This window comes from Carica papaya, chromosome 4 (assembly GCF_054855325.1).
Source record: "Carica papaya isolate Zhongbai chromosome 4, ASM5485532v1, whole genome shotgun sequence".
Classification (NCBI taxonomy): Eukaryota; Viridiplantae; Streptophyta; class Magnoliopsida; order Brassicales; family Caricaceae; genus Carica; species Carica papaya.
The window spans coordinates 19,002,181-19,020,347 of NC_142312.1; the positions used below are offsets into that span (position 1 = coordinate 19,002,181).

An 18,167-nucleotide genomic window follows, 5' to 3' on the forward strand; every position below is an offset into this window, starting at 1 on the left:
GCCATTGGTCTTTATGAATAAGCTGCAGTCAGCCTTGGATTACTTGAATACTTGTTGAGTAATAAACTCAGAAAATTTGTCATATCACTGTCTGGATGCTTGTTTAAGCCCATACAAGCTTTTTTGAAGTCTACGTAGTTTCCCTTTTTTCCTTTTAAGATGTCCAAGAGAAATCTCTATGTACACTTCCTCATTTAAATCTCCATGTGAAAAAGTGTTATTGACATCTAACTGTTGAAAGTGTCATCCTCTGGTTACAGCTAGAGCCAATAATACTCTTATGGAGACGATTTTAGCCACATGTGAGAATGTCTCGTGATAGTCTAGATCTTCTCTTTGAGTGAAGCCCTTAGTAACAAGTCTAGCTTTGTGTCTTTCAATGGTTCCATCTGCCTTGAATTTCACTTTGTAGACCCATTTACATCCTATTGCTCTCTTCTTTGCCAGTAAATCAACTACTTTCCAAGTCTTGTTTTTTTCAAGAGCTTGGAGTTCGTTTACCATGGCATTTCTCCAATTTGGGTCCTTGTTAGCCTCCTCATATGAACTTGGTTCATTATAGGATACTATAGCAAGTATGTACTTTTTATGTCCCCTTATAAGTCTACTATATGCAGCTGTGCTTGATAGGGGAACAACACCACCATTGCGGACTTATGAATCAGACAACTCTATGCAATCATTGTTCCCTTAAATTTGATCACATATATAGTCCCTTAAGTACTTTGATGGCCTCTTTGTCCTTGTTGATTTTTTCCTTGGAATCTCATTGTCATTAATATGGTCTTCTCTTCTTTTTCCTTGGCCATCAATCATTTTTTGACTGTTAGATACCTTTACTATCTGTGTGAGGTCTCTAACGTCCATATCTAGGCTATTTTGACCCATTACTTGGACCTTGATGCTATCTTGCATAAAAGTTTTTTATTCTAGTTCATCTATCAATATATTCCTAGACTCATGTATAGTTTGCATATCTTTTATATACTTCATTTTCTTGTGAGGAAATACTTTTTCATGAAATATTACGTTTCGATAAATAATGACCTCACCGATCTCTTCATCTAACAATTTGTATCTTTTTGTACCAAAAGGATACCCTATGAACACATATCTTCTTACTCTTGCATTGAATTTTCATCTTCCACTCAATAAAGTAGACACGAAGACTAAGCACCCAAACACTTTCAGGTGATTATAATTTGGGTTCTTTCCATGTAGAACCTCAAAAGGTGTCTTCCCACTTAACATGGGAGAGGGTGTTCTATTAATTAAACATGCAGCAGTAAGAACAAAATCGCTCCAATATTTCATGTCCATTCCACTTTAAAAATTTAACGCCCTTGCAGTATTGAGTATTTGTTGATGTTTTCTCTCCACTCTCTCATTCTGTTATGGAATTTTAACATAACTCTTTTGATGTATGATTCCCTTCTCATTATAAAATTTCTTAATTTTGAATTCTCTTTCGCTATCAGTTTTATTTACTCTTACTTTCCTATTAAATTGGGTCTTAACAAAGGTGCAAAAATGTTATAAATATGAATCTGTTTCAGCCTTACTTTGCATCATATATACCCAAGTACATCTAGTAAAATCATCAACAATCGTTAAAAAATATCTAAAACCATCATAAGAAATTTTATTACAAGGTCCCCAAATATTACAATGTATTAAATCAAAACATTATTATGCTTTATTACTACCATCAAAAAATGAATGTTTATACATCTTTGCTAATGGACATACATAACATAACTTAGAGTCTTTATTTGCTAATATATCAAAATCAAAACTAGATTTGAATGAATGGTGTCCAAGCCTGTAGTGCCAAAAATCAAAGTCTCTCTCTTTTTTGCTGGAGCTTTGTAGTGTCATTCTTGCAAAGATTTATTGATTTGCATTTTTTGAATGCTTGGCTTGTCTAAACTGATGTAGTCCATCCTTAATCTCCCCAATCCTAAGTGTCTTCCAGGTCAAAAGGTCCTGAATGACACTATGTTGTTGTAAAAAAATTAGACAACATCTAATAACCTGTGTTAACCTTCTTACATATATTAAATTAAATTTAAATGAAGGCACACATAGTACATTGTTTAATACAAATTTATCACTTAATTTTAGTACTCCTACATGAGACATATCTACACTTTCTCCATTCAGTAATACAACTTTTAGATTTAAAATTCGATGTTATCTCAGTATATAATTGTGGCGTGTGTATTATGTGATCTGAGGCCCCAATATCAATTATCCAAGTTGTGTGTGTTGATATTTCTATATATTGTGCATACATTGAAACAAGAAAACATACCAGAGAATGCAGTGAGTTTCTGATCCTGAGTTGCTCTGAAGTTGCTTATATCATATTGACAATAGATTGACTTTGTTGAATGAAGGCTATAAGTTGATGGAGTTGATCATTTGTCAATAGATTGTGCTCTTTTCTCTTGAGTTTAGTTTGTGCATCAATAGAGGATACTTGATTGATAGTGGGTTGTCTTATCTTATTTTGGGTCTTTTGTCCCTTTGTTTGGTTCTTATTTCTATTGCATACCTCAGCTGTATGTCCTGGCAGATTACAATTGGTGCATACTGTCTTTTTGCATTAACCTCAAAACATCTTTTCAAAGAGAGTCTAATCTTCTTGCAATAGGTACAATAATACTTCTCCTTATTTGGGCTGGCAATTCTTTGTGGCTAGTTGGCATCTTTTATACTGAAAGCCATAGCCTAGTTAGTGATAAATTTTAAAGAAATTTCTATCATATTCTGCTCTCGTTGGATGATATAAAATGTTTCGTTCAGATTAGAGAGAGGCTTCTTTGCCAAGAATTAGGACGTTAAGTTGTCATATGACTCATTAAGTCCCATTAAAAACCTCACTATGTGATCCCTCTCCTAGTACCCAATAATCGGTTTAAGTCCCCTACATGTGCAGATGGAAATGGGTTCATAATTTACGAGTTTATCAACTAGAAATTTGAGTTTTAAAAAATAAGCACGTACTGGCTCTTAGTTTTACATGAGTGCAGATATCAATTGCTTAATTTGATACAACCTAGTTGCATTTTGTTCAGAATGACTTTCTTCTAGTTCATGTATTATTTGAGCATAAAATATACCAGTCTTAATATCAAGTGATAGTCAATTATGTATCCAAATAAGCACCATATCATTGCACCATTTTTAGTGCATTCTGAATGGGTCCATGGGATCCGTATGTTGTGTTAGAGTTCCATCTATAAACCCTATCTTGTTTTGTATACTCAATGCTCGCTCCATAAAAACTGTCCATGTGTAATAATTATTGTTATTAAGCAGTTTCGGGACAAGAACTGTCGTAGAATTCAGTGATTTATTAAGATAATATGGGCTGTTGACATTTGAGGGGTCCAGGTTTATTGTGGCCAAATTCTAAAGTTTGGGTTCGGGTTTACAGTGGTTTAGTAAGCATTTTGACTCTCCATTCCTAATAAGCTATGACCATGAAAAAAAATGAAGTTCACCAATCAAGCTATCCAGAAATCAACGTTTTTGTATAAAAAAATAATAAGTAAAGTTGAAGGAAAATACCAGATTGCGCATGTGATCCTCGGTGAGGGTGGAAGGCACAGAAGTGAGTGAGCAGAGAGAGAAACTCGACGAACACAGAAGGCGCGGAGGCGAGTGAACGGAGAGAGAAGCTCTTCGTGGGAGTGGGTGTGCGATGTGTGTACATATTCACCTACAAACAACCATAAACAAAATGCAAAAAAACAAAGCAAACTGAAAGCTTTTTGGTGTCCATGGGTGGTAGCAAAGAAGAGAGAAAATTAGGGTGTTTTGGGAAAGCAGATAGGTTTAAATATCCATTTTGTCCCCGAGCTTACTTGAGCTCGAACACACTGGATCACTCTTTAATGAATCAGTGCGTTTTGGTCTTTTGTCATGTGGCCTAAGTCAGTCTATTTTAAATGTCCTAAGATCACTCTTGTTTAAAATCTAGCTTTCAAATTGTTGTACCTAGCTTCAGAAACCAAATCAGAAATCACCACACCTGAACGGTGACTCTGCTCAAGTAAGTGGTTAATCTTCATTTCGACTCCTTTATGTTTCGTTCTCTTGTTTTAAAATTGTAACCAAATGTTAAAAAAGAATGTTAAAAATGTTAGGAATTAGTTTCCAAATAGAAAATAAGTTACAAATCTGAAACTAACCCAAAAATGTCATTGAACTCTGCATGTATAGCTACTGTGAGTTGCATATAGGAATTTCTGAAATTCCAATGATTCCTTCGTGCAAATTAGTTTCTGTTTCTTGTATTTTTCAGGTAAGATGGATGGAAATATTGATGATTCATGATATAAAAATTTTAGATGCATACAATAACAGAAATATTTCAAATACTTTAATTATGCGCAAAACAGAATGTGTGTGTGTGTGTGTCATGATCTCTACTTTCTTGATTTGAATGGGTTAATTGTTAGATGAGATGGACAAGGCAATTTCTTGATAATTGCTTAAGTTGGGAAACAAGAAAAGAAATGGAGAACAGAAACTAAAATTGCTTTTATCATCAATTCGCGGCTGAGATGCTACTACTGGTGATTTTGCAGGAGGTGTACATGCATGGTGCAAATTTTTGGACACCCATAAATGTCTGGAAGTGTCCCTGGTGCATGAATATATGCAACAATGCTGCACAGATCATTTGAAAGACATTGTCAGGCACTTGTTAGTGCTGAGAATGCTGCATGGGCACGCACATGGCACTGCCATCCATGCTAATGCGCGTATGCGCATTGGAGTTGTGCACGGAATGCCTCTGCATTTTCGAACTTGTCCCACAGCTTGCCACACATCACAACAAGCCCTATGCACCGTGCTAATCCAAAAGGCATCTGCGGATGCTGAGGGGTCTTCGTGGCCAATGCTTCCCGTACCACGGATACAAGCATGAGGGAAGAAAATTTCCACTCGGGCAAGGGAAAGGTTGGAAGAAAAGGAAAGCTTGTGAGATTTTAAAATATAAAATTTGAGGTGAAATTTAAGGAAATAGATGGGAAATAATTATGATAATTGTGAAATTTTAAGACAAAATAAAAATGTGTGAAACTTAAAATATGGGATTTAAATTAGATGAAATTTGAGAAATTATGATATTTAAAATGGGGATTTAATTAAGCTAAAATTTAGGAATGGATGATATCTACAAATTGGGAGATTTCATTAAGATTAAAAGGTACTATTTGGATGGATAAATAAGAGAAATTAAGAGTACATAGGAATAGTGAATAAGCTTAATTAATAATAAAATTTAAATATTTTAAATAGTGAAACAAAGTAAAAAAGAATTAAGATTTTTACTACTAAAATTAATATAAACTTGCATGAAATTAGGAAGTTATAATATAGTCTAGATACTTAAATTATACAAGTTTATATAATATCTTAAATTAATACTTAATTGAACACAGAGTCTAGTAAATTCAATTCACTGTATTTTCTTTGAGGGGTATTTGATTTGATTATTTGTTCCAGAGCTACTAGGTTATCGGTATTGGTTTTGGTTCCTTTAGGAACTATGTAGTTCAGTTGTCCTGAGAGACTCTGAGTGATTTGATATTCATGTTTTGGGGCTCAAAGACATGATGATGGTGTCATGGGAGACTTGAGTACTAACTGATATATAGAAGATCATCTTAGTTATAATAGAGTCACCAAAATAATCACGAATATTAGTTAACATACTTGATTTACCTGTCATATGATTTGAGGCTCCAGTGTCTGAAGTCCACTCAGTTTCAACAACAGAGTTGTCTAAAGTGAGAGCTATAAGGGCTTGTGGAATATCATCATTCTGAGCTATTCATTTTGGCACCCACCCACAAATTTTTGCAATGTGACCTGCTTTCCCATAATATTGACATGTTTTATCTCGATATAGGGTTTGTTTAGCTGAGGTCATACGTGTAGCGCCCGGGAAATTGAAGAAAAAAAAAAAAAAAAACGCGCGCGCCACGTCAGCAGCCACGTCAGCAGTCCTGGCCAACCAGGACCTGCCACGTAGCAAAACCACGTCGACCGGGGACGGGCCACGTTGGCGATTCGCGTGCGCGCGATCGGACGGACCAGATCAATCGCGCGCACGGATGGCCCAGATTTAATCAAAAACGGACGGCCCAGATTAAAACAAAATGAACGGCTGAGATCAAAAGGCAAAAGGGTATAAATAAGACCCCCACACCAGACCCCAAACCCTAGCCGCCTGCCCTCGCCGGAGAAGACGAACCAGAAGCCGGCCGCCGCCACCCGCCGCCGCACCGGAGGGATTTCTGACCGCCGATCGAGGTAAATTTCATACCCCCGACTCATTTTTCCACGCTAATTTCCCCAGTGGCCAAATCGGAGCCAAAATCCTGGCCAAACGGCCGAAAGCCAACGCCGCCGCCGCGCCCCTCCTTGGTTTTTCCCTCCGATGAGGCCCTTCCCGGCCTCCGTTTAATGCAATTTTTATATCACCGTGATCACCATTCTTTTCTCTACAGGTTGGTCAGAGCCGAATCACTAAAACACGAACTTCACCGGAGAGTCGCCGCACCCGAGAGCACCGCCGCCGGTAAGCTTCGGTTTTCCATAAATTTTCAACCCCCCGAGGGCCGTAGGGTTGTTTTATCGCAGGAACCAATGCGAGTGTGGCCGAATTCGACCGGAAATGGCCAACCCGAGGCGAACCCCCGCCGCAAGCGGCGACGCCGTCGCCGGAGCACGGCGGAGCCGCCATCGCCGGAGCACGGCGGAGCCGCCGTCGCCGGAGCACGGCGGAGCCGCCGTGCCGGAGTTGCGATATTGGCCGAAAGGGGCCCTAGGCCTAATTTGGGATTTTTTTGGAACACGTGCAGGTACCAGTAGTGCGTTTCAGTTCCCCGGGAAAAATTCAGAGAAAACTAGGGACAGCCTGCAAGCGCACTGTGAAGCCGTGTTCGGACCCCGAAACGAGTAAGGACCTCTCACCCTATTTCCTATCACGGTCTTAAAGTTCAATAAATGATAAAACGGTATTTCATGAATCAACGAATGTGTGAAATTGCTTAAGGTCGCTGATGGAGCCCGAGTCTAGTGTGTTTGTCGGTTAACTGTTATTTGGCCTGTTTTACAGTTTTAAATGCAGCATGAGGTTTGATGTTTTCATTTTATAGTTTCGTGTGCATATTTTACTATTTTACTGACTATGGATTGAATGATTTGGATATTGATACTGTATGTTGTCTGTTTGCCATAAATTATCGTCTTGCTTGTTTGTATGTGTATTGATAATGCTGACTGAGGGAAAAAGAGAATGAAAGATTATGTAAATGGGTAATTGTATAATGTGGTCAGCCTGACTAGATATCCTGGGAGATGGTGGACGGACCGGATCCATGGGGAACCCTACCGGGATTGTGGTCTCCCATACCGGATGGGGTATGGAGATCTTATGTATTTTGGCGCCCATACCGGACGGGGTATGGGGACAGCCCGTTTCACCCTCATACCGGACGGGGTAATGAGGTTTATGGTTTTGGCGCCCATACCGGACGGGGTATGGGGACGGCCCGTTTCACCCTCATACCGGACGGGGTAATGAGGTTCATAGTTTGGCACCCATAGCGGACGGGGTATGGGGACGGCCCTGGAATATGATTTCAAGTGTTAAGGGTTAACGGGTAGCGGGACCCCTATGGATCCTCATGGATACTAGTGGGCTGGTAAATGAGGAAAAATATATTGTGTAACGATTGAATTACGAAAGGCTTGATAAGTATTACGTTATACAGTTTATATATGATTTCATGATGATGATGATGTTATTGTTTTCGTATATTGACTTATGAATTTCACCGAGGTAAGTGAATGGTAAAGGTTTTATTATTGATAAAAGGATTTGTTGTAAATTATGCTCCATTGGTCTTTTTGTGTTTTCTACCCACATTTACCTCCGTGACGGTGAGATATCGTGAAGTCTTTACTGGGCTAGTTTAGCTCATTCCTTATTTAACCATTTCAGATCAGGAAGACATCGTTCCCGAGCCGGTTTCGCAGGAGGACGATGAAGGGGACGCCTAAAGACTCCATAGTCATATTCGTAGCTTTTACTTTCAAGTTTCTCATTTAGCTAGTTTGATCTTTTATATTTTGTGAGCACGTTTTTGGTTTTAGTGTAAGGGATGTTATTCAAATTTTGACTTCGCTTTAGTATTTGATATTTCTTAATATACATTCCATTATGAATTTCCGGGGCTGTTACAGTTGGTATCAGAGCCGCATTTCCTCGGACCCATCCCTTACAAAATAGTGCCTTAGAGTAATACTCACCGATATATCGTTACTCAATCATTCCTTGTGAAAACGAGTACACGGGAATGAGGAGAGGAAGGCCCCCACTAAACCGAGCGGCCCAAGATAATTCGCTTCGGGAGGATTTAGTTAGACTATTTGAGATGGTGGAGGCTCTCGTAGCTGCCCAGCAAAGGCAAGAGGAGAGAAAGGAGTTACCCGGACCTCCTCCGCTAGCGCAGGTTGAGCCCCCGCTACAGCAGGCTGATCCCGAGCCACCCCGGCAAGAGCCTGTTCCTCCACAGTACCACCCGGCGTCACAGCCGCGGTACGACCCAGTACCACAGCCACAGTACCAGCAGGCGCCGCCACAGCACATTCCAGTACCCCCACCACATCAGCAGGTGCCACCACAGGGTCCCCCAGTTCACCCTCAGCCGGCCCCAGTCCCTCTACCCCGGGACCCCGCTCCTTCCTTGATCGACCCCGGCTTCATAGAGAGGTACAGAAGTCTGAACCCTTCTACTTTTGCAGGGGGATCCTCTTTTGAAGAGGCCCAATACTGGCTAGCAGCGTATCACGCCACCATAGACTGCTTTAACAAAAAGATTGTATTTAATCCTCCCAACGAGGAGCCATTTAGGAGTTAATAAAATTATTCAGTACTGATTTCGCCTAATGGCAAGTTTTTCTTAATTCCCAGTGCCTTAATCTTGTATTTTCTCTAACTAGGTAAACCCAAGAAAGAAGTTTGTATCCAAGAGATTCCAGTTGTCCGAGACTTTCCAGACGTATTTCCGGATGAACTGCCCAGTCTACCAGGGGACAGAGAGGTCGAGTTCACCATAGACTTACAGCCAGGAACCAAGCCCATCTCGGTAGCTCCTTACCGAATGAGCCGCATCGAGATGGAAGAACTAAGGAAACAGATCACTGAGCTACAAAACAGTGGCTTCATTAGACACAGCATTTTCCCATGGGGTGCCGGGGTTACTTTTGCAAAGAAAGAAGATGGAACATTTAGACTGTGCATTGATTACAGAAGGATAAACAAGGTAACAATTAAGAACAAATACCCTTTTTCCCAAGATTGATGACCTTTTCGATCAGTTGCAGGGTGCACAGGTCTTTTCTAAAATAGATCTACGATCAGGTTACCATCAGGTAAAAGTGAGAGCATAAGACATCCCCAAGACGACTTTCCGAACCAGGTACGGACACTATGGGTTCTTGGTTATGCCGTTTGGGCTAACCAACGCTCCGACCATCTTTATGGATCTAATGAACAGGATCTTCAGAGAATTCTTGGACCAATTTGTCATCGTGTTCATCGATGATATCTTAGTCTACTCAAAAAGTAGGGAAGAACATGCTCATCATCTTGCCCAAGTCCTACAGGTACTCAGGAAAAAGAAGTTGTATGCGAAGTTGAGCAAGTGTGGATTTTGGCTCGAGCATATCACCTTCCTAGGACATGTTATATCGAAGGAAGGGGTGTCGGTGAACCCCGAAAAGGTTGAAGTGGTACTTGGTTGGGAAAGGCTGACAACAGTTAAGGAAATTCGCAGTTTCCTATGGATGGCAGGTTATTACCGCCGGTTTGTCGAAGGGTTTTCTAGTCTAGCAGCTCCTCTAACCCGACTCACAAAGAAGAATGCAAAGTTTGAATGGAATGAGAACTGCAAAAGGAGTTTTTCAGAGTTGAAGAAGCGACTGACTACTGCACCAGTGCTGGCTCTACCGAGTGGATCAGGAGGGTACACAGTTTATTGTGATGCCTCCTATCTGGGCCTGGGTTGTGTCCTAATGCAGCATGGAAAGGTTATAGCATATGGGTCTAGACAGCTAAAGAATCATGAGAAGAACTATCCTACCCATGACTTGGAGCTTGCCGCAATCATACACGCCTTGAAAACCTGGCGCCATTATTTATATGGAGAGACCTTTCAGATCTACACCGATCATAAGAGTTTGAAGCACATCTTCACTCAGAAGGATCTCAACATGCGTCAGAGAAGGTGGATGTAACTCCTCAAGGACTATGATTGTGACATCCTATACCATCGAGGTAAAGGCAACGTAGTGGCCGATGCCCTCAGCAGGAAAAGTGCAGGCACCCTAGCCCATCTGATGGTTTCAGAGTGTAGATCCATTGGGGCTACACAGCAGGTTCGCCTGCGAGATCTGAAGAGAGTCACATGTTTGGGCCACCTAGCAGTCCAACCCGAGTTAATTCAAAGAATAAAAGAAGCCCAGTCAGTCGACCCCGCCCTAGTAACCCGCAAGAAGGATGCAGAACAGGGAGTGAGCTCAGAATTTCAGATCTCTGCCGACGGATTGATTCGTTTCAAGGACAGAGTGTGTGTCCTAGACGACAGTGAGTTAAAAAGAGACATCATGACAGAGTCCCATAGTTCAAGGTTCGCCATGCATCCAGGAAGTATGAAAATGTACCAAACTATGCGACCTCGGTTCTGGTGGAATGGGATGAAGAGAGATATAGCCGACTTTGTATCTAAGTGCTTGGTATGTCAGCAGGTCAAAGCAGAACATCAACGCCCGGGCGGGTTACTTCAGCCTTTACCGATTCCATAGTGGAAGTGGGAACACATCACCATGGACTTCGTATCGGGACTACCCAAGGCACGATCGGGACATGATGCTATATGGGTAATTGTTGACCGACTCACTAAGTCTTCCCACTTCCTGGCCATCAGAATGACTGATCCCTTGGACAAGTTGGCAAAAATGTATATCCGGGAGGTAGTCAGACTGCATGGAGTTCCAGTAACAGTGGTATCCGACAGGGATCCCAGATTCACTTCTCAGTTTTGGAATAGTTTCCAGCAAGCTATGGGAACAAAGTTGTCTCTTAGTACTGCTTTCCACCCCCAAACCGATGGACAATCAGAGAGGACAATTCGTACGCTGGAGGATATGCTCCGAGCTTGTGTCCTTGACTCCGGGGGCCATTGGGACGACCACCTACCCCTAATAGAGTTTGCTTACAACAACAGTTACCAAGCAAGCATCGGCATGGCCCCATACGAGGCGTTATACGGGCGTCCGTGCAGGTCGCCGATCTGTTGAGAGGAAGTGGGCGATAGAAGATTGTTTGGCCCGAATTTGGTAGAAGAAACCACGTCCAAGATAGTTAAGATCAAGAAGAACATCCAGACAGCTCAAAGTAGGCAGAAGAGTTATGCTGATACCCGGAGGAGAGACCTGGCCTTTGAGAAAGGCGATCGGGTGTTTCTTAAAGTCACCCCCTTCAAGGGAATTAGTAGGTTCGGCAGGAGGGGAAAATTAAACCCCAGATATATTGGACCCTTTGAAATCTTAGACAAGATTGGTACCACTGCCTACAGACTTGCACTGCCTCCTGAGCTCTCCCGGGTTCATAATGTGTTTCACGTATCTATGCTACGTAAGTACAATCCAGACCCTTCTCATGTCTTGGCTCATGAACCGCTTCCACTCCGAGAGGACTTGTCTTATGAAGAAGTACCAGTCGGTATCACGGACCGAGAGAGTAGAATACTCCGCAACCGAAAAATATCATTTGTAAAAGTCGTGTGGCAGAACCACACGCCCAGGGAGGCTACTTGGGAACTGGAATCAGAATTTAGGGCCCAATATCCCCATCTGTTCGATCAAGAGTAACGAGGCAAATTTGGAGACCAAATTTCTTTAAGGGGGGGAGAGTTGTAGTGCCCGGGAAATTGAAGAAAAAAAAAAAAACGCGTGCGCCACGTCAGCAGCCACGTTAGCAGACCCAGTCAGGAGTCCTGGCCAACCAGGACCTGCCACGTGGCAAAACTACGTCGACCGGGGACAGGCCACTTTGGCGATCCGCGTGCGCGTGATCGGATGGCCCAGATCAATCGCGCGCACGGACGGCCCAGATTTAATCAAAAACGAACGGCCTAGATTAAAACAAAATGGACAGCTGAGATCAAAAGGCAAAAGGGTATAAATAAGACCCCCACACCAGACCCCAAACCCTAGCCGCCTGCCCTCGCTGGAGAAGACGATCCAGAAGCCGGCCGCCGCCACCCGCTGCCGCACCGGAGGGATTTCCGACTGCCGATCGAGGTAAATTTCATACCCCCGACTTGTTTTTCCACGCTGATTTTCCCAGTGGCCAAATCAGAGCCAAAATCCCGGCCAAACAGCCGGAAAAGACGGCCGAAAGCCAGCGGCGCCGCCGCGCCCCTCCTCGATTTTTGCCTCCGATGAGGCCCTTCCCGGCCTCCGTTTAATGCAATTTTTATATCACCGTGATCACCATTCTTTTCTCTAAAGGTTGGTCGGAGTCGAATCACCAAAACACGAACTTCACCGGAGAGCCGCCGCACCCGAGAGCACCGCCGCCGGTAAGCTTCGGTTTTTCGTAAATTTTTGACCCCCCGAGGGCCGTAGGGTTGTTTTATCGCAGGAACCAATGCGAGTGTGGCCGAATTCAGCCGGAAACGGCCGAAAACGGCCAACCCGAGGCGAACCGCCGCCGCAAGCGGCGGCGCCGTCTCCGGAACACGGCGGAGCCGCCGTGCCGGAGTTGCAATATTGGCCGAAAGGGGCCCTGGGCCTAATTTGGGATTTTTTTGGAACATGTGCAGGTACTAGTAGTGCGTTTCAGTTCCCCGGAAAAATTTCAGGAAAAATTAGGGACAGCCTGTAAGCGCACTGTGAAGCCGTGTTCGGACCCCGAAACAAGTAAGGACCCCTCACCCTATTTCCTATCACGGTCTTAAAGTTCAATAAATGATAAAACGGTATTTCATGAATCAACGAATGTGTGAAATTGCTTAAGGTCGCTAATGGAGCCCGAGTCTAGTGTGTTTGTCGGTTAACTATTATTTGGCATGTTTTACAGTTTTAAATGCAGCATGAGGTTTGATGTTTTCATTTTATAGTTTCGTGTGCACATTTTACTATTTTACTGACTATGGATTGAATGATTTGGATATTGATACTGTATATTGTCTGTTTGCCATAAATTATCGTCTTGCTTGTTTGTATGTGTATTGATAATGCTGACTGAGGGAAAAAGAGAATGAAAGATTATGTAAATGGGTAATTGTATAATGTGGTCAGCCTGACTAGATATCCTGAGAGATGGTGGACGGACCGGGTCCATAGGGAACCCTACCGGGATTGTGGTCTCCCATACCGGACGGGGTATGGAGATCTTATGTATTTTGGCGTCCATACCAGACGGGGTATGGGGACGGCCCGTTTCACCCTCATACCGGACGGGGTAATGAGGTTTATGGTTTTGGCGCCCATACCGGACGGGGTATGGGGACGACCCGTTTCACCCTCATACCGGACGGGGTAATGAGGTTCATAGTTTTGGCGCCCATACCGGACGGGGTATGGGGACGGCCCTGGAATATGATTTCAAGTGTTAAGGGTTAACGGGTAGCGGGACCCCTATGGATCCCCATGGATACTAGTTGGCTGGTAAATGAGGAAAAATATATTGTGTAACGATTGAATTACGAAAGGTTTGATAAGTATTACGTTATACAGTTTATATATGATTTCAAGATGATGATGATGTTATTGTTTTCGTATATTGACTTATGAATTTCACCGAGGTAAGTGAATGGTAAAAGTTTTATTATTGATAAAAGGATTTGTTGTAAATTATGCTCCTTTGGTCTTTTTGTGTTTTCTACCCACATTTACCTCCGTGACGGTGAGATATCGTGAAGTCTTTACTGGGCTAGTTTAGCTCATTCCTTATTTAACCATTTCAGATCAAGAGGACATCGTTCCCGAGCTAGTTCTGCAGGAGGACGACGAAGGGGACGCCTAAAGACTCCATAGTCATATTCGTAGCTTTTACTTTCAAGTTTCTCCTTTAGGTAGTTTGATCTTTTATATTTTGTGAGCACGTTTTTGGTTTTAGTGTAAGAGATGTTATTCAAATTTTGACTTCGCTTCCGCATTTGATTTTTTAATATACATTCCATTATGAATTTCCGGGGTTGTTACAATACGCCTCTCACCTGGTGGTGGAGGACATCATTATTGTGCAGCGAATGTAAAATTATTTGAGTGTCCTTGTTTTTGGTTTCTAGATTGTTGCACTTGAAACCCACATACTGAAGATGTGAAAGTTTTGCTGCAATTTCTTGAAGATGTATTATGAGATTATTTTTGTTACTAACCATAAAATGCTAGATAAGGAATGAATTGAAAGATTGACATGTTTGATCGATTGGAAAACCAATTGCATCATTGATCAAAATTTTAAAGTTGTGAGACTAGTTTAGAGTGTGAAGGTCTTTGAGGTTTAAGCATTGTAGTTATAAAAGTTTCATACTGTGGTCCAAGACTGGTGAGAAGACAAAATACTTTTCTTAATCAGAAATATGTTTTCTAGTAGCTGCTAAATTATCACATAAACCTTTGAAAATACAAAGGTGGTCTTTAATGTTTTGTCATTTTTTGTGTGGAGATACGTCAACTGTTGACGTAGTGTAAGCTCACATTCTTGTGAGTCTTATGTATAAGCATCTTTTAATGCCTCCCAAACAGCATGAGTTGTTTCTAGACTAATAACAAGCCCAAGAGCCTCTTTAGAGAGTGTTCTGATGATCCACCCTCGAAGAAGACGAGCAGATTTTCACCAAGCAATATATTCTTATGTTAGTTTTGATATGGTGTTTCAGTATCTGTAACATTTGAATTTGGTGTAGTATATTTGGTTGGAACTAAATCTTCATTGGTAAGATGGCCTACAAGTTCTTGACTCTCTGCTAGACCTAAAACTTGTTCTCTCCAAAGTGAGTAACTTAGTTGGGTAATTTTAAGTGTAATGAAATTTCCAACATTTAACGATAATGAGGTCATGATTGTTGAAGCTATTGTGGCTGGTAAACACAACCCACTCTGATACCAAGAGAAAAAGAGTGAAGGAAATTCTTGTGCTTTTATTAACAGATACTACTTTTATAATAGCACTTGACTCAGTATATATAGACTAAAGAAAACAGAGTTGTTACAAAAAAAATAACAAGGCTGTTACAAGGGATAAAAGAAATGATTTTCAAAAAACAAACTCCAAGAAATCAGTAGAATAATCTTTCATGATTTAGTCAATTGGATGATCATTTTTTATTAGAATAATCTTCTATAATTTAGTCAACTAAATAATCTTTTTTTATTAGATTACTATCTTGGGCTAAAATTATTGCAATTTGACATGTTATCTCTTAATATATCTCCACTAATAAAGTTTATATTGTGAGTAAATTCATTCTTATCACTCCACAATTTATGGGACTCCTTATCACTCAATTTATTCACATTTTGGTTGTCGGTACATGTCTTTACTGTAGCAGCCTGAACCCCAATGTCGGTGAATACAGATGTTTACGCAATATTTTCAACTAGTAGAACAGATAAATATTAAATATGTAGCAGAACTACACTTTAATACATATTCCTTGTGATAAGATAATTATTTGTTTACAAATAATTGAAGTGTTTAAACTAATTTACAATTTTAAAATAAAAACTAATAAAGTTTTCTTCACCACCTTCTATTGATCTTTGACTTCTTTCTCATCTCTTCTTACCTGGGTGGGAGGTGAATTTGGGTGAGCTTCATGACCTCAGTAAGAAAAAAGATTTTATAACAGAGACTTACATACATACATTCATGTAATATATAAAATATAATAAGATTTATAATCAAGAAAATGTCAAACAAAACAACACAATCAAAATACACAACAAACATAAACGAAAAGTTATCTTAATATTTTTTCATTATGTCATACTCTTATTCCTATATATTATTTTTGAAATCTTATACTTAATTCAAATCATTCTTTACTTATTATTCAAATTTTTCTTCATAATATTTCTCTACTCAAATATCACACATCTTCTCGGATATTACATCTATACTTGAAATATCATAATACATTCGGGATATCACATATAAGATTTCAACATGCGATGCCGTTTATATCGTCATCAAGGAGATGCGAAAAGGATCCTCCGATCACATGGATATGACACAATCTCACATTGGCCACTGTAGTTACGTTTACTAGGTGACCCACACGCTCATAAATATTTATCCACATTCGGACTAGGTTTCAAATACTATCCATGTGTAGGTTCATTATACGCGCTGAACTTCAGCCACACATGTACCCTCCACTCCTCGATTCAGACTAAATGAGTAGGTATAAAGGGTCCTTACACTTTACACTCTTTTCAAATCTCTCTGATTTCTAATTTACTTATTTCATATCTAAAATCTTAATTTCTATGCATAATTAAATACAAACACACATACGCACAAAATACATGATATCATCACGCACATCAGAGCTATGCATTTCAAATCACTTTTTGAATAATCCTGTACCAGATCACATAGCAAACACAAGATACTCAGATTTCTCACGTAACTATATTAGATCACATAACAAGTACAGTGCTTTGTACATCTGCACTAAATTACACAGCAAGTGCAGTGAATCCAAATTCTACACGTACACACACTGATAATACATTTCACACGCATAACATGTGTGTACATATATTAATACACACACATATATTATAATATAGACGTGTAACCTCACTATATATCTTATATAGAATATATATTTATATTCATACATACAATTTCTATCAATACATACACACATTCATACTTAGATACATATATATAATCACAGCACACCATACGTAACTATTCATGTATTTGTTCTTATAAGTTATGTTCACATCAATTAATATCTACACAAAACCTACACATACACAATTTATACATACTTATATTTACACACATCATTTATAATTTATAAGCACGATATTATGTTTCCGTACGGAATACACATAATTCTTACCTACAGTGTGATCAGAAAACTTTTAGGAATCCTTTTTTACTTAGTTTACAATCCTCTAGAAAATCTAGATATCGTTTGGATGATTTTCTTCATTTATAATGGAAAGCATACATATTAATTTATGAATAATTTCAAAAACTATACACGCAAAAGGAAGAATATATTTTACCTTCAGACACACGGTCCCGATCACTAGTGTCACCACATGCTACCACATGCATGTCACTGAAAATGCCACACGCTGATGCTGGGATCAATGCGCATCACTGAGAACAGCGTACCAACAGCAGACCCGGTCGCCACACTTATTTTTTCTTTCTTTTCTTTTCCTTCTCTTTTTTATTCTTTTTTTTTTCCTTTTTTTCGCTTTTAATTTTCTTTTTTTTTTCCTCTTTTTTTTCTTTCTTCTTCTTCCTTGCTGCTATTTCCTCTCTCTTTCGCTGTGCCATGGCTATTACGTCTGCACATACAGAACTTCTTCTCCAGTAAGTCCATCGCGCTCTCTTCTCTTTCTTCTTCCTCTTCTTCTCCTTCTTATTCTTCTTCTCCTTCTTTTTTCCTTTATTCTTCTCTTCTTCTTCTTTCTTTTTCCTTTATTATTATTATTATTCTTCTTCTTCTTTCTCTATCTCTCTCTTCCCGACCATGATTCTTCTCTCTTATTTCTTTCTCCTTCGGACACAATGTCGCAAACACCGCGTGACCCACCTCCTCTCTAGATCTCCCTCGTCGTTCCCTCTCTCTGTCGCGACCTTTCTCTCTCACCCTCCCTCTCTTTTCCAGTCGCTTAGCCCTCTCTCTTCTCCCTCTATTTTTTTTTCTTTTTTTATGTTATTTAATTATATATATATATATATATTATATGGTCATGTGTTTCCTTTTTTTCCTCCCAAAGTGCACCTCTGAGTTCTTGTTTTCTTTATTCTTTTTTTTTTTTATTTTATCTAATTATATATATATACACACACATATGTATATGAACAGATG

At 40.2% G+C, this 18,167-nt stretch overlaps 1 protein-coding gene across 1 annotated transcript; it reads left to right on the forward strand.

Moving 5' to 3' along the window:
• The first annotated feature begins 4,677 nt into the window (after positions 1 to 4,677).
• LOC148266434 (uncharacterized) lies at positions 4,678 to 12,052 on the forward strand. The gene is made up of 2 exons (XM_088219096.1): positions 4,678 to 4,740; positions 11,392 to 12,052. Exons 1-2 carry the CDS (start codon positions 4,678 to 4,680, stop codon positions 11,959 to 11,961), a joined length of 633 nt encoding a protein of 210 aa, XP_088075222.1. The 3' UTR covers positions 11,962 to 12,052.
• Positions 12,053 to 18,167: the final 6,115 nt, after the last annotated feature.

Coding starts and splice junctions, on each gene's coding strand:
- LOC148266434 (XM_088219096.1), top strand. CDS start 4,678: ATGCTGCACAGATCATTTGAAAGACATTGTCAGGCACTTGTTAGTGCT. Junction 4,741..11,391: donor GTGCTGAGAATGCTGCATGG/GCACGCACATGG, acceptor ATCTGTTGAGAG/GAAGTGGGCGATAGAAGATT.